Genomic DNA, 23,661 nt, shown 5'->3' with positions numbered 1-23,661 from the left:
CTTACCAGCTGTATGAATTTGGGTACCATTCACCTTCCCCTTCCTTCAATTTCCTGATTTGTTAAAAATGGAGGAAAATAATTTTCACTATGCCTACCTCCTATTGATCTGTTGGATCATAGAAAAAGCAAGAGAGTTCCAGAAAAACATCTACTTCTGCTTTATTGACTATGCCAAAGCCTTTGACTGTGTGGATCACAACAAACTGTGGAAAATTCTTCAAGATATGGGAATATCAGACCACCTTCCCTGCCACCTGAGAAATCTGTATGCAGGTCAGGAAGCAATGGTTAGAACTGGACATGGAACAACAGACTGATTCCAAATTGGGAAAGGAGTACGTCAGGGCAATATATTGTCACCCTGCTTATTTAACTTATATGCAGAGTACATCATGCTAAATGCCAGGCTGGATGAAGCACAGGCTGGAATCAAGATTGCTAGGAGAAATATCAATAACCTCATGCAGATGACACTACCCTTATGGCAGAAAGTGAAGAGGAACTAAAGAGCCTCTTGATAAAAGTGAAAGAGGAGAGTGAAAAAGCTGGCTTAAAACTCAACATTCAAAAAATGAAGATCATGGCATTTGGTCCCATCACTTCACAGAAAATAGATGATGAAACAATGGAAACAGTGACAGACTTTATCTTCTTGGGCTCCAAAATCACTGCAGAGGATGACTGCAGCCATGAAATTAAAAGATGCTTGCTCCTTGGAAGAAAAGCTATGACCAACCTAGACAGCATTTTAAAAAGCAGAGACATTACTTTGCTGACATAGGTCTGTCTAGTCAAGGCTATGGGTTTTCCAGCAGTCATGAATGGATGTGAGAGTTGGATCATAAAGAAAGCTGAGTGCCGAAGAAGTGATGCTTTTGAACTGTGGTGCTGGAGAAGACTCTTGAGAGTCCCTTGGACTGCAAGGAGATCCAACCAGTCAATCCTAAAGGAAATCAGTCCTTAATATTCATTGGAAGGACTGATACTGAAGCTGAAGCTCCAATAGTTTGGCCACCTGATGCAAAGAACTGACTCACTGGTAAAGGCCCTGGTGCTGGGAAAGATTGAAGGCGGGAAGAGAAGGGGGTGACAGGATGAGATGGTTGGATGGCATCACCAACTTAATGGACATGAGTTTGAGCAAGCCTCAGGAGTTGGTGATGGACAGGGAAGCCTGGTGTGCTGCAGTCCATGGAGTCACAAAGAGTCGGACATGACTGAGTGACTGAACTTACTTACTTATTTACTTACTTAGGCCTACCTCTTGGGACTACTGGGATGATTAGTACAGTCTATGTATGAGAATGTGCTTCATATAATATAAGTAATACTCGGACATAAAGTATCATTCTGAAACCTATTCCTTTGAGAGAGTTCTCTAAAAGAACTCAACTCTAAAGATTTTGTTTAGGATTCAAGTCCAAGTTTTGCCACTTATAAATTTTGTGAATTTGGGGCTCAATTTCATTTTTCTGTAAAACAAGAAAAATTCACATAGATAATGTGAGAATTAAATAATATTCATGTGAAAGTTATTTACAAACTGACTTATGGTAAAATGTAGGTCAATATTATGTTTAAATAGATAAATGACCAATTTTATACCTCTTCACTTTTCTACCACGTGATGCTTTCTGATCTTCATAATAAAGTGCTTTATATATTCAAAGTAAAATGCCTATATAATAAAGTGCATATATATACAAAGTGCCTTAAGTGACAGGTACCATTTACTGAGAACAGTTCTATGTGCCAGGAAATTTTTGAAGTGCCACTGGTATTATTTTCAAAGTATGCATATTGTTAGGCAGGACAAATGTAAAGGTTGAGTGGGGGTGGTTAATCCTCAATTTTCTGACAACTTCATGTTAGTTTAACTTTTAGACGTGTTAGGTTCTATATAGCTTAGACATGGAATTTATTTCCACTGGCTGTTCTTCATAGCATTTAATCTACAGGACTCAAAACTGAATACAGTTCCTGAAGACCTTAAGAAAAAGAGAAATGGAAGCAATGCTTCTTAGTAGTTGCAAAGATCTTTTCAGTGTTTTGACTAAAATTTCTTAAACTTTTCTTTTTTCTTATTCATGTGTCTGGGGGAGCTCAATCAGTAACTGCTGTCCTTTTATTAATAGTACATTGACTCAGAGTTGTTTTTGGAGTTGTTTTTTCCCAGCAGTCATGATGAATTTGCTCTCTTGTGACCAATACTCTCTTATTTTTCAAGTCCAATCTGTAATATCAAAGATGTAATTGCTAGGAGACAACATATGATTAAATGGCCCATCCAGGGTAAAATTCACATCTTTCACCTAAACAGTCATACTGATAAAAGAGCATAATTACTAGAAATAACTGTATTCCAAACTATACTAGACAGTATTTAAATTTAAAAAATTAAGAGAAGAGCTATTTTTATTTTGAAATTTTAAATTTTTGGGCAAAATGAGGGTTACTTTCACAATATTAATGGTCATATCAGTAAGTGACTGCGAAAGAGACCTAAGGACAAGGTGATTTATTATGAGAAGCCCATGTCATAGATGTCATTTTATACTATTTCAGCCGAGATCACAACCTGAGAAATAGAAATATGGATTAGAACTTTTATATATCTTAATTTTTGAAGTATTCTAGAAGAGTCAATCTCTCAGTTTGAATTGATATTTATACTTTGAAATTGCAGAGTAGTGCAGTAAAAATGAAATGTGTATGCCATATTCTCATCTGCTATAAAGGGGCAAATGCAAAAATATTCCCTCTTTCTTTTGTTCCCTCTGGGATTCAACTCAAAAATACAAAGGAACACTCAGATTAAATTTTCATCTCTTCCTAGAAAAATATTACGTCAATACTAAGGAAAAGGAACTATAATCTGTCATTACTGAACTTATTTTAAGTTGTGTAGAATTGAACAGGGGAAAAGTGTTTTTAAAATGCTTAAACTAGTAGGAAATAAATAAAAGACAAGAAAGTAAGCAGGGAGTACAAAGACAAGTGATTCTGAAATATAGCACGTAGAATATTAGGCTTTCCTGGTGGCTCATTTGTAAAGAATTCTGCCAATGCAGGAGATGCAGGAGCCATGGGTTCAGTCCCTGGGTCAGGAAGATCCCTTGGAGAAGAAAATGGCAGCCCACCCCAGTATTCTTGCCTGGGAAATCCCATGGACAGACGAGCCTGGTGGGCTACAGTCCCTGGGGTCGAAAAGAGTCAGACATGACTTTGGAACTGAACCACAGCAATGTAGACGATCACATCAGTTATTTAATGTGATTATGCCTAAAACATAGCTGTTAGAAAATACGCCCCCTGCAAAGAGCATCTTGCAGCATGATCAAGATGTTAGAAAGTGAGGATCAAAATAAAGGAGAAGGAGAAACTGTTCACTTAAGATGATTGTTACTGAAGTTTTGCTAGTTTTACGATTCTTTTTTTTTTTTAATGTGGTAAAGACATAGTTTGGTTGTTTGTGCACTTTATTTTTCAATTTTATTGAAGTATAGTTGATTTACAAGTTTTGTTAATTTCTACTGTACAACAAAGTGATTCAGCTATACATATAGACATTCTTTTCCATTAGGTTTTATCACAGGCTATTGAATACAGTTCCCTGTGCTATACAGTAGGACCTTGTTGTTTATCCATTCTAAATGGAATAGTTTGCATCTACTAACCCCAAACTTCCAAGCAATCCTTTCTCCCTCCCCCACTTTTCCTTGGGAACCACAATCTGTTCTCTACGCCTGTGAGTCTGTTTCTGTTTTCTGTGTGGTTGCGTGCATTCTAGGTCACTTCAGTCGTGTCCCACTCTTTGCAACCCTGTGGACTGTAGCCCACCAGGATCCTCTGTCCATAAGATTCTCCAGGCAGGAATACTGGAGGGGGTTGCCATGCCCTCCTTAGATAAGTTCATTTGTGTCATATTTTAGAGTCTACCTATAAATGGTGTCATATGGTATTTGTCTTTCTCTCTCTGACTTACTTCACTTAGTATGATCATTTCTAGGTCCATCCATATTACTGCAAATGGCATTATTACTTTCTCTTTATGACTTAGTAGTATTCCATTATATATATGTACCACATCCTCTTTATCCATTTGTCTGTATATGGAAAATTAAGTTGTCTCCGTGTCTTGGCTACTGTAAACAGTATTGCAGGGAACACTAGGGTGCATGTTTCTTTTTGAATTATAGTTTTCTCTGTATATATGCCCAGCAGTGAAATCGTGTACTTCATTTTTAAGGTTTTTTTCCCAAAGAGAAATAAAATGAAATTATATATATTATAGGTTGAAATAACTAAATTGATGTGAAAAAATATTTGCTTTCAGGTACACAACCTAATGATAAAATGCTAACCAAACATAAAGTCTTGTCTGTTTGTCAACAGACAAAAAATCTATTACTGTTAAAATATAATCTCTTTTCTATACTAGGTTTTTAAAACCTGATTGATTGTTGTTAAGTGAGTGTTGGTAAGTAATAGTTCTACATATATAAATGAATCATAAATTGAGTAATAATAATTGACATACTCAGTGTGTCTCACTTATCCTTGGAAAAACCTCTGTGATTTGTACTAGGTACTTATCACTTGGAGAGAGGAAGATGGAATGGATGATTCTAAGATTCCTTTTACTATGCAAATTTATTATTAAAAAATCTCACTCACTGAGTCACATAATAGTAGTCAGAAAAGGAAACAATGAAAAAATAATCCTACTAAAATGTCACTATGATAATTTTTATAGGTTTTCTTGCTTAATGTGAATTATTCAGAAATAATTTTTATCATGTCACCCAGTAAGTTGTACAACAGTATTAATGTAACTTCATCTGTTAATCAGATGGCTGTGTAGAAACCAGATAAAAGATAGGGGTGGAATGTGGGGAGGTGTGGGAAAGGAAGGAAGAATGGGATACATAAATGGATATTACAGAATTATAGCATATACTAGGAGAGATGCCTTTCCTGGGATAAATAAAACTTCTGAAAGATTATATAGTACAGCAGAGGCATTTTGTTTAATAAAAGACTAAGACAACTAGAGCTGCAGAAATACAACCAACTGTGATTCCTACAGTGAAATTTCAGAAGTTACTGGTGGTATAATTAAGAATATTGTGCAAAAGGTAATAGTCTTTCTGTAAGGAAGTGCCTACTCTTATCATAAACTGCTATTGTACATGACTAGTGGCTTATAGAAGATAAAAAGAAAACAAAATTTAAAAAAAAGAAGGGGGGAAAATAAAAGTAGGAGTAAAGCATCAAATTATCTATTAAAATGCCATAACTAGGTATTTTTTCCTTCTCTGATGCACAATTTATGCAAATGCTGGGAAAGTTATATGGAACAGTACCTTTCTTTTAGCCTTTAGCTGCTCATGATACTTGTCACAGGTGTCCCCTGGGATCTCTCCTCCCCAGAGGGTGATTCCAACGATGGTGTATGTGATACCCATGACAAGCAGTGGGAAACAGTACACCAGTATAATAACAATAATATGGTAACTGCAAGAAATAAGAAAAATACATGCTGAAGAGCATATTGGAGTAAAATAATAAGACTTTGAATTCATTCCATCTTAAGTCATAATTGAAAATGCCAATGATTACCCCACATTTTCTCTTAAGTCCTCATTTCACAGTTTCACCAAAATACCTAGCTACTGGCACCTGTACTGTGTGCTGTGTTTCAGTCGTGTCTGACTCTTTGCAGCCCCGTGAACTGTAGCCCACCAGGCTCCTCTGTCCATGGGATTCTCCAGGCAAGAACACTGGAGTGGGTTGCCATGCCCTCCTCCAGGGATCTTCCCGACCTAGGGATTGAACTCATGGCTTCTGCATCTCCCACACTGCAGGTGGGTTCTTTACCACTGAGCCAGCAGGGAAGTCCCAGCTATTGTCATCTACAATCATCCACACACTAACAGTTTAACTTTGTCAATTTTTACTTCATGTATGAGAACCAAAGCATTCATACAGAGCTCATTTAAACTGCAAATTTCCCCTTGCCTAGAGGCTTCAGGATGAGTACTTTTCCTTTGCTTGGTAATCACTAAGCTAACCTAATTAAATAGATAATCAGAGGAAAAGAGATGGCATAGAGTAAACTGATCTACTGATACATTTTCTTCTGTGTAAAGCTATTACATAGGTTTTGCAACATCAGTCATATTTGAAATAAATCATTTTTCATCCAAAGGAAAAAAATGTAACTAGATGTTTTGAGTCATATTAGAGTTTTTTCAAAGTCATGCCACATTTGATTGCATCATTAAATTTGGTAAATAACGTATGGAGGTATTAGTCACGTCAAAGTCATAATACTATAAATTATCAAACTAAATTTTGGGATTTCATAGCTTTCCATAAAAATTATAAAAATATTACTACGGCAGACTAAGATGGCAGCCGATAATATAATAGCCAGATTAGACTTTGTATAAACTTTTGAGTGACTTCCACTGTCTTAGGAAGGCTTTAAAGTAATTAAAGATTTTGGTATACTAATCTCAATATCTGTGTTTATTTGGTAAAGCTGTCTTGCTGATAGCTTATTAAGTGTTAAAGTCAGTGGTGAATTGATTCAGTTAACAAATAATTTAATTTTATTATTATGAATAATTTTGTTTTGCTATCATACAAATAAGATATATTAGTATTACATAATGGAAAGAATGCAGTCCTCAGTTTAATAACGGCTGCCTGCTTTTCCTTTAATAAACACTCCTCAATCTTTTTCTTTAAAAATCTGGACTCTGAGTAAAGCAGAGTTTGATAAAATATCTACTTTAAAAGATGATCATTGTATTTGCATAATTTTTTAGTTTTTAAAGGAAAAAATAGATCACTAAATAAGAATTTCATTTGAAATAAAATTTAAATGATCAGAATAAAAAACAAAATGCATACAATTGAACAATTGTTTTGCCAATTTGCTCTTTTTAAGGTGTGTCCAAAATATGAAATACCGAATTCTAACATATAGCATTCCTGTTTCCCTTCTGACCTAAGTGTTTAAGTTTTTGATGCTAAAACAAAGGAACACAACCAGGAACACGCCAAGACTGACTTTCCTTTCAGCCAGACTTGTTACAAGAGCAACCCACGCCTTTGGGTTTCAGTTCCACCCCTCTCACTCATTCCTTAATCCACAACAACCTGGTTTTCCTCTGTGTGTTCATCTCCGGTTATCTTATCATCTTCTCGGGAAACTCTCCAGAGCTACCCCATATAGAGACATCACGTTTTTCCAATTAGAAATCATTGTAACTTATACAAACTGATTGATCATATCATACTGTACTATATACAAATAGTATAGTATTTTATGTGTCTTTTTTCCCAAGTAATGTTTGAGCCCTTGAGGGAACTGTCTATGTCTTATCTGCTTACCTGTTGCTCCCAACCTATAGTGCCTTCAGCGTTCAACGCATTTAGTTGAAGATTATAATAGATAATTAACTTACGTGAAATGTTGTTTGGGGCCTTCTGGCCATTGCACGTAGCAAAGAGTACGGCCCGGCATGACTTTGGTTTTGGAATAAAGACACTGAGGGAATGCAAGTAGAAATGCTAGAATCCAAATGCCTCCAATGACAATCTTGGTTGCGGTGGCAGACAGTCTGGGCTTCAGGGGGTCAATAATGGCCATATACCTGTATAAAAACAAACAAAACCATTTTGTTGGGTCTCTTGTTAGCGGAGTTTAAAGTGAGTTTCAGAGGAGTTTCAAGGGTCGTGGTTACCTCTTTTCTGGTAAATGAATTGATAAAAATTTCGCTTGCATAGCGATAGCATAGAGTACGCTTGCATAGCGATAGCATAGAGTAATTATGGCATAGTCTTATAATCAGGCAGATCAAGGTTCAAATCCTATCTGTCACTTATTTAGCGTTTTGAACGTCAACTTTATTATTTTTAAAATAGAAATAAGAACACCCCGTTTTAGTGGTGGAAGTCTAGATCAATAGAAATAATATAAGTGAAAGGTATTGATTATTTTGTGCTGTGCCTAGCATATTATCAGAACTCTGCTGAACGGAATTGGAAAGGTGTACATTAAGTGCTTAAAAATATGAGTTCTATATCCCAAGACCTCCATTTTTCTTGTGTATGTTTAACTTTATAAAAGGAAAATTCTAGAGAACTAATATGGATAATGTCTACATGATTGACAAAGATGAGGAATCCCTAGGAAAGATGTTTTCAACATATCCATTGAAAAGCATCCAGAGACAAAGGTAAGGATTTAGATAAGGATGAACACTCCAATTAAAATTAAAAAAAAAAAAAAGAAAAAAAAAGATAAGGATGAATAAATCAAGTTTGACTGAGGCTATGCTGTTACCTCCAAAACTGAGTTCATACTACATGATTTAAATCTTCATAGTGTCTATGTAATTATATATAACATAATTGTTATAGGAAAATATATTTAAGGCTCTAAGAAACATAAGCACATATTATTTTTAGAGTGCAACTTTTTGGGAAATTAGAAACTCTTTGAATATGGTAACAAAAGTCAAGCTTTATTCGCTTGGTAAAATAGTAAGACTATGTCTGGGAGAATCAAATTCTAGTTTTAAATTGGATAATATGGCTCATTGCCAACTTATGGCCAATAACCAGAGTAGAAAATAATGTATGCTAAATTAATTGTATCTTGGCATTCCTCTCAATAAAGCATATTATTTAATCATACTACTTTTACTGTTGGCCATTTTGTGTTTCTCAAAGGTAACAGTTTTACCAAAGAATGAATATTACTTAAACCAAAAACATTTAATCTTATGAATAAGTATTTCGAAATAAGAGTAATTCATTAATTTGCTTATTGCTCTTTGCTTTTGCAACTATTAGGTAGAACTAGATCTTCAGTAGATATATAGGTACTTATATGTTAGCTTTAGTTGTAATTTAGCTTTAATTGTAATATTATTTATTTAGTTAGTTATAATATTAACTTTAGTTATAATTTACTTAAAGGAAGTATTCTTAATTTATTATATATGACAGCTAATGTGTCTGACTCTTTGTGACCCTATGCACTGTAGCCTGCCAGGGTCCTCTCTCCATGGGATTTTCCAGGCAAGAATACTGGAGTGGGTTGCCATTTCCTTCTCCAATGACAGCTAATAGGCAAAAGTGAATGTTAGATATGACAAAAGTAACCATAAAAGAGTGCCTTGGTTTAGGCAAATACACTGCCTGAAGAAAGAAAATAAAATGCATACATTTGAATCTGAAAACTGTTTAAAATTCACCTCTCATGCTTATGTTGGTGAAAATTAATTCTAGCAATGTATATTGATTGCTAAGCATAGCCAGGCAGCTTATACACACACACACACACACATTATACATATATGTATAAATGTATATACATATATATATTTAACATCCAGAAAAGTTCAATAAATCAAATAATACTATCTCTATTTTACAGAGAAGAAAATCTGAGGTTTAAAGTTTAAGTACATTGTTTCAAAATGTCCCAGATGGTAAGAATTGGAATTCTAAGCCAGCTCTGCCAATCCTTGAAGTCTATATAGGTGCAGATTATGGCTTTGAATATAACTATTCATTTAAGGAATTATGGAAAAGAAAGAGAAATATATAAGGTAGATGTCTTCCAAAGAATCAGAAGTCACATTTTGTCTGTAAATTCATACATTTATGTGTAACATTAAAGACAGAAGTCAGATATATAAAGGCAATAATTTTGGTTGGTTATTTCTGTTCCCCTTGCCATGGACCATAGCTCACCATGCCATTTTTTTCATTATATTGAAGTGTTGCTTTATGGTGTTTACAGAGTCAGACACAAAACTTATCAATAAATGTACTGAACCGAATATTCCTCAATCCTATCATAATCTTTGCTTTTTTTGCTTGTCCTGGAAATTTATGAATCTGATTTGGATGTTTAGACAATTGCTATTTTGAGACTAAAATGAGAAGTTGAGTGACATGAGTAGGTTTAAAGTCCTGTACAGTCACTTCAGCATGGACAATTCAAAATAAACTGCAAAGTTCTCATTTATCTTTTTTTTTTTTTTTTGGTCTATTAGTTTAGTGTTAGAGAAATTATTTCCTACAGGTAGAATACTGTTTCACTTAAACTGTATGGAAGCAATCAATTTATGTTCTCACCAACACTTCAGTGAAAGCAGAAATTTTGAAATTTCAAGCTGACATTTTTGTCATTTTTAACTTGATCTATTATTCATTCATTCAACCAAATATTTATTGGATGCCTGCTGTAACATTCCAGACACTGTAGTAATACAACAGTGAGAACTTTGCAGAACTCACAGTCGAATGAAGTAGGTAGATACGAATCAAATAATCTCACCAATAAGTTTAAAATTACAAATATAATAAGTGTTACAAAGGCAATGCTTGTGGCTGTTTTAATGCACTTACTGGAAAAAACATTTAGATGATCAATCAGTTCGCCCTAAGAAAAGAGTTCTGGGTTGAAACCTGAAAAGGTGACTATGCAAGGTAGCAGAAGGGTGAGGGTTAAAAACGATTTCTGGGAAACAAACAACACATGGAAGATTCCTGTGCAAATGGTGGGTTTTTAAGTTCAGTTCAGTTCAGTTGCTCAGTCATGTCCAACTCTGCAACCCCATAGACCGCAGCACACCAGGCCTCCCTGTCCATCACCAACTCCCAGAGTTTACCCAAACCCATGTCCATTGAGTCAGTGATGCCATCCAACCATCTCATCCTCTGTCATTCCCTTCTCCTCCTGCCCCCAATCCCTCCCAGCATCAGGGTCTTTTTAAATGAGTCAGCTCTTCGCATCAGGTGGCCAAAGTATTGGAGTTTCAGCTTCAACATCAGTCCTTCCAATGAACACCTAGGACTGATCTCCTTTAGGATGAACTGGTTGGATCTCCTTGCAGTACAAGGGACTCTCAAGAGTCTTCTCCAACACCACAGTTCAAAAGCATCAAGTCTTTGGTGCTCAGCTTTCTTTCTTTTCTTTCTCAACTCTCACATCCATACATGACCACTGGAAAAACCATAGTCTTGACTAGACGGACATTTGTTGGCAAAGTAATGTCTCTGCTTTTTAATATGCTATCTAGGTTGGTCACAACTTTCCTTCCAAGGAGTAAGCATCTTTTAATTTCATGGCTGCAGTCACCATCTGCAGTGATTTTATGGGTTGAATTATGTCCCCCCTAATTAAAGATACATTCAAGTCCTAATACCCAGTATCATAGGAGGCGACCTTGTGAGGAAATAGGCTTTATATAGGTAATCAAATTAAAATAAGGTCATCAGGATGGACCCTAATTCAGTATAAGGCATTAAGGAGAATTCTGGAAACAGAAACACAGAAAGAATGCCACGTGAATATGGAGGATTGAGTGATGTGTCTAAAAGCCAAAGAATGCCAAAGGCACCAGCAACCCACCATAAGCTAGGAAGGGCAGGCAGAATTTCCTCATAGGCTTCAGAGGAGCATGACCCTTGCCAACACCTTGATTTCAGACTTCTAGCTTCCAGAAATGTGAGAAATTTCTGTTAAGTCACCCAGTTTGTTCTGGTTTGTTACAATTTTATAGGTGAGGGTGGGAGAACCATGTGCAGTTGAGGAACTGAAGGCTAACGTAATTGAAATGCTAAAAGTGAAGGGGGAAAGTGATTTGAAATGAAGTTGTAGTGTAGGTCATGGAATTTTGTCCTCTCGAAAGTAATTGAAGTGATTCAATCAGGAAGGGAGAGTAATAAGATTTTATCCTGGAGAATGGATTGAAAGAGGGAAAGAATGGAAGCAGGGAAGTAAGTTACCTCATAACTGTTTTTGTTTGGGTGAGAGATGATTGCTGCTTGGGATAGAGTATTACCACTGGAGACTGAATTACATTAATGACTGAGGAAGATAAAGAAATGTTGAAATATTGTAGAAAGGGAGAGCCAGTTGGCTAAAGAAATAGGTGGAACTGCCAGGTACTGCTGAAGAAATTGGTGATTAGGAATTCACTGTGGCATCAATATTTCCTATTCTGCAACTCTCTCTAGGAATAATAATTTGTTCAACAGTAACATGAAGAAAATGGATCCTCAGGATCTGCAGATAAAGACCCTTTGGACCTTGAGGAGAAATGATCAAACCCAGGATATAATTTTACTCAAATGATTGTCAGTACTTTATTATTCCTTTAAATAAATAGATATCTTTGATATGATCACATTCAACTTTTCTAGGTACTTGTTTGAGCTCACTACCATTCTCCCCTCACCAAACAGATTCTCAAATATATTAGAGACCCCTTAGTATGACTTGTTTCCCAAAAAATAGCTATGATTGGATTCTTCACTCTTCCGCTTAGCATATCACCTAAGGAAGTTTTGAAGTCACTTTTTTAAAAGATTTTTTTTTATGTGGATGACTTTTAAAGTATTTATTGAATTTGTTACAATATTGCTTCTGTTTTACGCTTTGGGTTTTTTTGGCTGCAAGGCATGTGGGAACTTAGCTCCCTGATCAGGGATTAAACCCGCATACACTGTGTTGGAAGGCAAAGTCTTAATCATTGGACCATTAGGGAAGTCCCTATATCCATCACAAGCTCACATTTAATGCCATCTTTTATTAGTTTTCCTTTTCACTGCAATACTAGATCACTTTCCTTTATCATTGACTTCTTTTTCTGATATAATTCAAGGGGTCTTTTTCATCAGAAAGATGTCTTTTGCAAAATAGAATTCTTTGACATAACTGCTTACTCTCAGTAAGTAAGCTTTTCTGTTTTGTAATTGTTTTTGGTATATGGTGTAATTCTCCCTTTCATTAGCCTTTTTATAAGCTCTGTTTCTGGATCTTTATATGCTTATACACACTTAAAATTTTGGGTATAAAGACAGTGCAGCCTTCAAATGTTTGGTTGCTTATATTAAGTATTATTTACCTGAAATAATACAGATTTTACTATTTTCCACTTTGCTTCTGGCCAGAGTAGACACTGTTTTAGTATGTAAATTCAGGACCCTCTAGTCTGAAGTGAAGAGATGAAGCCTTAGGAAGAAGTACTTGGTAAGAAATATGTGTACAGCTGGAGACTTAGCCAATTTGTAGCAAAACTGAAAGGCAAGAGTGGTACATATATCTCAGAAGTTATCTTCTTCCTGCCATGCCCTCCAGGGGTCTACATTAGGGAAAACCAAGAAGCGGCCAGAGAACAAGGAATGCTATTGATATAGTCAGTCTATAGAAGTAGTCAGCCTGGTAGGCAGGGTCAGAAAAAAGAGTAGAATAGATAGTGAGTAGATCTGAATTGAAAAATGGAAATTATCCAGCTCAGATAGTAATTTCAGGTTTTTTCACATGCTGGTTTCCTTGCTGAAGTGATTTTCTCTTGCTCATACATTATTCTAAAGTTCAATGGCTGGAAAACTTCTATCCATCCTTTAATTTCCACCCACATTACAGAACGACACTGTAGATTCTTTTCCTCTATCTAGAGTTTGTTTTTATGTCTTCATTGCTGCAACAGAATTATGCTCGCACTTTGATTTTAGTTCATTGGAGATATGATTTATTCTTCAGTGTTTTCTACCAACTAACAAATTATCCATAGTAGTCAGCTTGATTGCTGAATAGTGACTGCAAATAGTTGTTGAATATTTGGACAGATAGATAAGTGAATAATTGTTTATAAATGAAAACTTCAGAGTGTACACAATTTTAAAAAGGAAGAAAGAAGAAAAAAAGGGAGGAGAAGACAAACTAAAAATGATTCGGGAACATCAGCAAATGGTTGAGACTGAGCTAAAGTTAATCTGTTGTGACATTCTGGATGTACTAGACAAACACGTCATTCCAGCAGCCAACACTGGTAAGTCCAAGGTTTTCTATTATAAAATGAAAGGGGGTTACCACAGGTGTCTGGCTGAATTTGCCACAGGAAATGTCAGGAAGGAGGCTGCAAAGAGCAGCCTTTCAGTGGCTTATAAAGCTGCTAGTGATATTGCAATGACAGAACTTCCACTAAAACATCCGATTTGCTTAGGTCTTGCTCTCAATTTTTCTGTATTCTACTATGCAATTCTTAATTCCCCTGACTGTGCCTGTAGGTTGGCAAAAGCAGCTTTTGATAATGCAATTGCAGAACTGGAAATGCTGATGTGAAGAAAGTTATAAGGACTTTACACTTCTCATGCAGTTATTACGTGATAATCTGACATTATGGACTTCAGAATAAGGAAGTGCTGCAGGATGTGGAAGATGAAAATCAGTGAGACATTATAAGTCAACAAGAGAAACCATCTCTGACCACCCTAGACCTTTCCATCCCACCCCTCTTGAAAATTCCCCCATTGTCACTGAGAACCACCAAATCTTACCTTTACATTTGGTCTCAGAATTTAGGTTCCTGCCCTGTTGTTGTTTTTTTAACAGTTTTCAAAAGTTCTTAAAGGCAAGCGCGAATCTCTGTGGATTTTACTGGTCCCAGCTTTTAGGTTCTTTAAGAACACTAATGGGGCTGCATAGAGGCTTTTTCAGCATTACTGTATTGTCTCCTGCCAGATGTGGCAAGATCACCATTAGAATGGAAATTACATTCATTCAAAAGCCATTAGAATGTTCCATGATGCAAGCATCTAAGAGAAAGGTTAATCATACTATAGAGGTGAATGTGGTATCATTTCCCCTTTTTCTAATTATTTAAATTGACTTTTATACCAACATTTAAAATTAATTGGACGTTAACTTGAGGTGGTAAAAGGTTGTTTGGGGAGTTTGTTGTCATGGTTTGCTGTAAGTGTTTCAAACTCTGCTGAAATGCTGAAAAGCATGGTCCTGGTAACATTCAACAATCCATGGCTACTCATTCTTGCCTACTTTTACTCTCCCTCTGAAGCAGGTTAGCATTGAAGGTGGTGTGGAAAAGCCTGCATGCATGTTCAATTCTTTGTTTCTTTTCCTTCCCTTTCCCTCTGGGACCCGCCCCTCCCCTCCTCATTCACTCAGCATCTGTCTTTTGTTCAGTATGTGTAACTTGAAGCTAATTTGTTCTACTGGATATCTGACGAGTCACGGTATTGTTCTTACTGAAACACAGCATGGATTAACATTAAACAAATAAAACAAACCTAAATTAAAAAGGAATAGTTTTCTTTGTTGTTGTTCAGTTTCTTAACTTTGCTAAATGGGAATAATAAACATAATGTAGAGTATAATTATGTGGTAAAAATGACATTAAATAATGTAGTGTATACAAAGAGACTTAGATAATATTAGGCAGAGTAGACCCTCAAATCACTCTAAAACTATGTTGAATACAACTAAATTAACACTTGAAACTGAAAAACCAAGCTGCTGTGGTAAGCTTGAGGCAAAACCAAGCAAAGATAACTCATCTAATGTGGTTCTTAGCTAGTTGTGAATAGAGTGGAAAGAAAAATAAGTTCATGCCAAAATTCTGACCTAAGGATTAAAAAAATTTCTTTTGATATTATTCCAGCTCTTCAACAAAACTATTTCATCAGGGTGGTGCATTATAGGTTATTTCTCTTTCAAATCTCTCCTTTTAAACAGTTTCCTGTATGGAGAGTAGTAAGGTCTTTGCACCCTTAGTGCAACTGGTGCTCAGTGGTTCAGCGATTAAATAGAAATGTTCAGTGTTATAGTTGGAGGCTCTGTAAGATCTTTGGGTGCAATGGGAATTAATTTCCCTCAATTTTGTTTAATATGGATCTATACCATCTTAAACTCCTTTTTGAAGTGGCCTATGGCAATTCTACTCTGTTATCTTTAAAATCACAGAGATGGTGTTGTCAATCAAGCATAAGGAGTTCTACATCTTCAGGTATTTAAGTTGTGATGATGTAAATACTTATTTAACTGTGCAAATGGAAGAAAAGAGGTATAGATAACATCTAAACTAGAATAATAATATAGTCTTGGCTATCACGCTTATGCTCAGTCACTTCAGTCATGTCTGACTCCTTGCAACCGACTACCACCAGGCTCCTCTGTCCATAGGATGCTCCAGGCAGGATTACTGGAGTGGATTCCCATGCCCTCCTCCAGGGGATCTTCCTTACCCAGAGGTCGAACCCAAGTCTCCTGTGTTGACTGCATTGCAGGCAGATTCTTTACCTCTGAGCCACTGGAGAAGCCCATTCTTGGATATATACTTAGATAATAAATATATTAATAACATCTGGGATAGTACTGCATATATTTGGCACCCGTAACATATTTATTGGGACTTCACTGGTGGCTCAGTGGTCAAGCACTCAACTGACAATGCAGAATATGTATATTCAATACCTGGATTGGGAAGATCCCTGGAGCAGGAAATGGAAACCCACTCCAGTATTCTTGCCTTGGAAATCCCATGGTCAGAAGAAACCTAGTGGGCTACAGTCCATTGGGTCACAAGAGTCCAACACAACTTCGTGATTAAACAACCTATTTATTGTATGACTAAATTAATGAATGAATGGAGGCAATTTAAAAAATTGTTTTTCTATCATTTCCTATCATTGAAAAATTTGCACTCAAAGTAACTTAATAAGATATCATGGATATATAATTAAAAAGAAAAATCGGCTATGAAAATAATAGCAAATAATAGCAACAAAAACAAATACAAAGAAAGAAAGAAAAGGCATCCATATTCAACAGGAATACTGTCTTTATTACTGACGGGAGTAATAATGGCAGAAGTAATACTGGTTTTCTTAGCAGATGAAATGATCTTCCATATTTCCATTGCCTACTCCAATTGAAAATCCTAAGGAATCTGCAAAACTCAAAACCTCTTAGAATTAGTAAATAAATTCAGCATGATCACAGGATACAGGTTCAATCAACTGTATTTCTATATGCTAGTTATGTCTTGCCCACACAAGTAGTAGATATGGGCAAGACATTACTAGTATGACTAGTAAGACATAACATCTATTACTGTGGGCAAGAATCCCATAGAAGAAATGAAGTAGCCCTCACAGTCAGCAAGAGTCCTAAATGTAATACTTGGGTGTGATCTCAAAAATGACAGAATGATCTGTGTTTATTTCCAAGGCAAGCCATTCAGTATCACAGTAATCCAAGTCTGTGCCCCAACCACTATGCTGAAGAAACTGAAGGTGAATGGTTCTATGATGACCTACAAACCTCCTAGAGCTAACATCAAACAAAGATGCCCTTTCCATTATAAGGGACTGGAATGCAAAAGTAGGAAGTCAGGAGATACCTGGAGTAACAGGCAAGTTTGGCCTTGGAGCACAAAATGAAATGGGGCAAAGACTAACAGAGTTTTGCAAAAGAACGCACTGGTCATAGCAAACACCCTCTTCCAACAACACAAGAGAAGACTCTACACATGGATATTACCAGACGGTCAATACTGAAATTAGATTGATTCTATTCTTTGTAGCCAAAGATGGAGAAGCTCTATACAGTTAGCAAAAAAAAGACCAGGAGCTGATTGTGGCTCAGATCATGAACTCCTTATTGCCAAATGCAGACTTAAATTGAAGAGTGAACTGAAAGTCACAGGCCCATTCAGGTATGATCTAAATCAAATCCCTTACAATTATACAGTGGAAGTGAGAAATAGATTCAAGGGATTAGATCTGATAGACGAGGTGCCTGAAGAACATGACACTGTACAGGAGGCAGTGATCAAGACCATCCCAAGAAAAAGAAATGCAGAAAAGGCAAAATGGTTGTCTGAGGAGCCTTACAAATAGTTGAAAAAAGAAGAAAAGCTAAAAAGAGACAAAGGAGAAAAGGAAAGACATACCCATCTGAATGCAGAGTTCCAAAGAATAGCAAGGAGAGGTAAGAAAGCCTTCCTCAGTGATCAATGCAAAGAAATAGAGGAAAACAATAGAGTGGGAAAGACTAAAGATCTCTTCAAGAAAATTAGGGATACCAAGGGAATATTTCATGCAAAGATGGGCACAATAAAGGACAGGAATGGTATGGACCTAACAGAAGCAGAAGATATTAAGAAAAGATAGCAAGAATACACAGAAGAACTATTCAAAAAACAAAAACAAAAACTTAATGATCCTGGTAACCATGATGGTTGTGATCACTCCCTAGAGCCAGACATTCTGGCATGTGAAGTCAAGTGGGCCTTAGAAAGCATCACTACAAGCAAAGCTAGTGGAGGTGATGGAATTCCAGCTGAGTTATTTCAAATCCTAAATGATGATGCAGTGAAAGTGCTGCACTCAATATGCCAGCAAATTTGGAAAACTCAGCAGTGGCCACAGGACTGGAAAAGGTCAGTTTTCATTCCAGTTCCAAAGGAAGGCAATGCCAAAGAATGCTCAAACTACCGCACAATTGCAGTCATCTCACATGCTAGAAAAGTAATGCTCAAAATTCTCCATGCCAGGCTTCAACAGTATGTGAACTGAGAGCTTCCAGATGTTCAGGCTGGATTTAGAAAAGGCAGCAAAACAAGAGATCAAATTGCCAACATCAGTTGGATCATCAAAAAAACAAGAAAGTTCCAGAAAAACATCTACTTCTGCTTTATTGACTATGCCAAAGTCTTTGACTATGTAGATCACAACAAACTGGAAAATTCTTCAAGAGATGGGAATACCAAACCACCTTCCTTGCCTCCTGAGAAATCTGTATGCAGGTCAAGAAGCAACGGTTAGAACCAGATATGGAACAACGGACTGGTTCCAAATTGGGAAAGGAGTATGTCAGGGCTATATATTGTCACCCTGCTTATTTAACTTCTATGCAGAGTACGTCATGCGAAATGATGGGCTGGATGAAGCACAGGCTGGAATCAAAATTGCTGGGAGAAATATCAGTAACCTCAGATATGCAGATGATACCACCCTTACGGCAGAAACTGAAGAGGAACTAAAGAGCCTCTTGATGAAAGTGAAAGAGGAGAGTGAAAAAGCTGGCTTAAAACTCAACATGCAAAAAGCGAAGATCATGGCATCTGGTCCCATCTCTTCATGGTATAAGATGGGGAAACAATGGAAACAGTGACAGTCTTTATCTTCTTGGGCTCTAAAATCACTGTAGATGGTGACTGCAGCCATGAAATGAAAAGATGCTTGCTCCTTGGAAGAAAAGCTATGACCAACCTAGACAGCATATTAAAAAGCAGAGACTTTACTTTGCCAACATAGGTCTGTCTAATCAAAGTCATGATATTTCCAGTGGTCATTAATGGATGTGAGAGTTGGACTATAAAGAAAGCTGAATGCCGAAGAATTGATGCTTTTGAAGTGTGGTGTTGGAGAAGACTCTTGAGAGTCCCTTGGACTGCAAGGAGATCTAGCCAGTCAATCCTAAAGGAAATCAGTCCTGAATTGGAAGGACTGATGCTGAAGCTGAAGCTCCAATACTTTGGCCACCTGATGGTGAAGAACTGACTCATTGGAAAAGACCCTGGTGCTGGGAAAGACTGAAGGCGGGAGGAGAAGGGGATGACAGAAGATGAGATGGTTGTATGGCATCACTGACTTGATCGACATGTGTTAGAGCAAGCTCCAGGAGTTGGTGATGGACAGGGAAGACTGGTGTGGTACAGCTCATCGGGTCGCAAAGAGTCAGACATGACTGGGCGACTGAACTGAACTGACTAGTTATGAACAGTCTGAAAATGAGCCTCAAAAAATTTTATTCAATAGCACAAGAAGTAACATTTAGTAAAAATTTAACAAATACAGAAAAAATTGTAAAAAATAATTGATACTTGTACATTGAAAACTATAAATCATTGTTGAAAGAAATCAAAGAAAACCTCAATAAATGGAAGTCCCTGTCCATGGATTGGAAGACTCAATATTGTTGAACTGACAATGCTTTCCAAATTAATTGAAAAGCTTAAGACAATCCTTATAAAAATTCTTACTTTAATTCCAGAATTTTAAAAACTTACCCTAAAAGTAATTTGGAAGTGCAGTTCTTTTAGAATAGTAAAAAATTTTTGAAAAATAAAAAGTTGATGTACTTATACTTTCTATACTTCAAAAGTTACTACAGGGCTACAGTAATCAAGATAGTGTAGTACTGGCATAAAAATAGTCATGTAGATAAATACATCAAAAATATCAAGAGTCTAGAAATAAACACATTTGTGTTCAATTGACTTTTGGCACATATACATCCAAGGCAATTTAATGAGGTAAATAGTATTTTTTTCAATAAATAGTGGGAGGACACTAGCTATCAAGAACATTTACAAGGCATGCCAAAAGACACAGAAAAATTGAAGAGATCAAGCAATCTTTAGAACCAGTCATAGAAGGGATGTTGGAATTATCATACTGGGAATTTAAAACAACTGGATTAATATCTTAAGGACTCTAATAATAAAGTAGATAGCATGTAAGAATTGCTGGGCAATGCAAGTGGAGAGACAGAAATCCTAAGAAAGAAAGAAACAAAATAGTAGGTTGAGCATGGCTGAAGAAAGAATCTCTGTGCTAACTTATATATAAGGTTATATAACTTTATATATAACCGAACACCTTAGCAGACACCTCACCAAAGAAGATATGCAGATGGCAAATAAGCATACAAAAATATGCTCTGCATCATACATCATCAGGTAATACAAATTAGAACAACAATGAGATACCAATACACATCAGTTAAAATGGCGAAAACCCACACCACCAGATGCTGGAAAGGACGTGAAGCAACAGAAACTCTCATACATTGCTAGTGGGAATGCAAAATGGTACAGCCATCTTGGAAGATAGTTTGGCTGCTTCTTAAAAAATCAAACATACTCTTACCATAAAATCCAGCAATTGTGCTCCTTGATATTTACCAAATGGAGTTGAAGACTTATGCCCCCCTACAGCCTCCCCACAGCAATCCCTGCCCCCACAAAAAACCCTGCACATGAATGTTTATCACAGTTTCATTCATAATTGCCAAAACTTAGAAGCACCGAAGACGTCCTTCGTTAGATGAAAGAATAAACTATGGTGCATCAGATAATGAAATATTGTTCACTGCTAAAAAGAATTTGATATCAAGCCATGAAAAAGCATTAACAACATTAAATCCATAATTAATAAGTGAAAGATGCAATCTGAAAGAGGCTACACACTGATTCCAACTATAGGATTATGGAAAAGATGAAACTATGGACACAGTAAGAAGATTAGTATTTGCTAGGGATTCAGGGGAATAGGGTTGAATAGGCAAAGCACAGAGAATCTTCAGGGCCATGAAAATACTCTGGAGGAGACCATAATGGTAGATACATGTCATTATACATTTGCCTAAATGCATTGAATGTATAATACCAAAAGTGAAGCCTAATGTAAATGATGGACTTTGGGTGATTATGATGAATCAATATAGGTTCATCAGTGGTAACAAATGTAGCAGTCTAGTGGGAGATGTTGATAACAGGGAGGCTGTGCATAAGGGGGATGGGCAGAGGATATATAGGAAATCTCTGTACCTCCTCTTAAATTTTGCTGTTAACTAAAACTTTCTCTAAAATAAACTCTTAGGAAAAAAAAGGTCCTGAATTTGAATATTTACTTTATTCTTTCATATAACATATACAGAGCCGACATATTTTTTAATACCTTTGTGAGTTTGAATTGACTTCAACATTTTATTCTTGAACTTGGAAAGTGTTGAAATATCTCTGGGAGGTTTTGTTTTGTTTTTTAGTATGACGGTTTTTGCCAGTGTCTCTTCCTCTCAGAAATCTTCCTCATTTGTCAGTATCATTTTCCTCATTTATGTTGATAAATTCACCTTTACTAATTTCCCCTGGCTGCATACTTTGAGTCTCTTGTTAAGTGACTGTCAACATTCACATATGCAGCTGTTCTTTATCTTCACCTATATTGGACTTGAATTTCACTTTCGGTGTTAATACTTTTTATTTCTTTCCTACCCCTTCTTCTTTGTTGGCAAGTCTTTCTTTTGATTAGCCATTTTTCTAAGATGTCATTTGAGTTTATCACTGAAAGACAATGAGACAATGCAACTATGTGCTTTGCTGTGTGTGCATGAACCAGCTAACAGATAATCAGTGACCAGTCAGTAGCCAATTTTGAAAAATAGGAATATGACTGACCACTGATTATGAAGTGCATATGTTATTTGTGGAATAATTCATGGACTGAACAGGTAATGGCTTTACATTATGCAAATACTCACAGTTAATATGACATGGTAGCAAAAACTTGAGCTTGCTCTTGAGGGAACTGGTATTATTTTATATATATATATATATATATATATACACATATATAGCTATTATGTATGTTATATTACTATATTACAAATAAATGTATAAATATATAACTAATCTTGATTAATTGAAATTTGTGCAAAGCAAAGAGTTCACATATAGAATTGTGCATGCATAGAATTTGTTGTGTATGTGTGTGTTCTTTGGCATATGTGTTCTATTTTTGAGCTGCTAGATCTTTAAAACGGTATCCTTTTATATGTTTCTAGGGAGACCTGTTTCATTCATTTTCATTAAAGATAGTCTCCACAATGGTTTGTGACTAGTCAATGGGGATTGTCAGTAATTTCTTTCTTTCTTTTTTTTTTTTTTTTTATTAGTTGGAGGCTAATTACTTTACAATATTGTAGTGGGTTTTGTCATACATTGATATGAATCAGCCATAGAGTTACATGTATTCCCCATCCCGATCCCCCCTCCCACCTCTCTCTCCACCCAATTCCTCTGGGTCTTCCCAGTGCACCAGGCCCGAGCACTTGTCTCATAGAAAAATTTTGTAATCTATTTTTAAAATATTATTATATAGTTTTGTTTCTGAAATATCAGAGCCCTCAACATAAAATTTATATTATGCTAATTTTTGTTGAAGAGATATTGAAAATATTTTTATTTTTGGAGTAAAACATTTTAAGCTAATGAAACAAGAAGGAAGTTTTAAGAGTTTTGAATTTATTTTATACCATGTAGTTAACTTAATGGAGAAAATACCCTTTATATATCCATTTAGTTTGAAGGTACTGTGGTACACTATGGTACTGTGACATCTTTTAAATTCAGTTTAGTTTATTCATCTAAGAATTCTGAATTGTGATTAAGAGTACTTATGCAACATAAACACGCCATTTGTATTTTAATTTCTTCATAATTGTTCCCTTTGCTCATTTGAAAATCTAATCTTTTTTTAATAGATAATTCAGTTTAATATGATAGTTACATATTAAGCTGTATAGTTATTTAAATGTTACATTTTTATTTAAATAGTAACTACTCATAACAAATTTACTAGGAGAAATTTTCTGTACTTTTGTAAAATAACTTTAAAAATGTTTCTAGATATATTCCCAGTAGTGGGATTGCTGGGCCATATGATAGTTCTATTTTTATTTTTTTAAGGAACCTCCACACTATTCTCCATAGTGACAGTATCAATTTACATTCCCACCAACAGTGCAAGAGGGTTTCATTTTCTCCACATCCTCTCCAGCATTTATTGTTCATAGATTTTTTGATGATGGTCAGGATGGGGTTGGGGTGGAAGGGAGGAACAAGAAGTAGCTGATGTATGTATACATATAGCTAGTTCACTGTGTTATACAACATTGTAAAGCAACTATACCCCAATTAAAAAAAATACCAGTGTTTCGCAAATAAAGGTGATCACCATGTGAAAAAAAAGTGCT

General features: G+C 35.9%; 1 protein-coding gene and 1 pseudogene across 1 annotated transcript in view; one reads left to right on the top strand and one right to left on the bottom strand.

Moving 5' to 3' along the window:
* TACR3 (tachykinin receptor 3) overlaps positions 1-23,661 on the bottom strand; it is a 71,841-nt gene that overhangs the window by 32,311 nt on the left and 15,869 nt on the right. Inside the window, exons 2-3 of the mRNA XM_065907498.1 lie at positions 7,481-7,669; positions 5,369-5,519 (exon numbers count right to left, since the gene is read on the bottom strand). Coding sequence (XP_065763570.1) covers positions 5,369-5,519; positions 7,481-7,669 — 340 coding nt within the window. The remainder of the gene's footprint in view (positions 1-5,368; positions 5,520-7,480; positions 7,670-23,661) is intronic.
* Positions 8,166-14,273, top strand: LOC136148102 (14-3-3 protein epsilon pseudogene; annotated as a pseudogene).

This window comes from Muntiacus reevesi, chromosome 16 (genome assembly GCF_963930625.1).
Source record: "Muntiacus reevesi chromosome 16, mMunRee1.1, whole genome shotgun sequence".
In the NCBI taxonomy this organism is placed as follows: domain Eukaryota; kingdom Metazoa; phylum Chordata; class Mammalia; order Artiodactyla; family Cervidae; genus Muntiacus; species Muntiacus reevesi.
The sequence above is the reverse complement of the archived record's forward strand: the minus strand, read 5'-3'. Positions and strand labels throughout refer to the sequence as shown.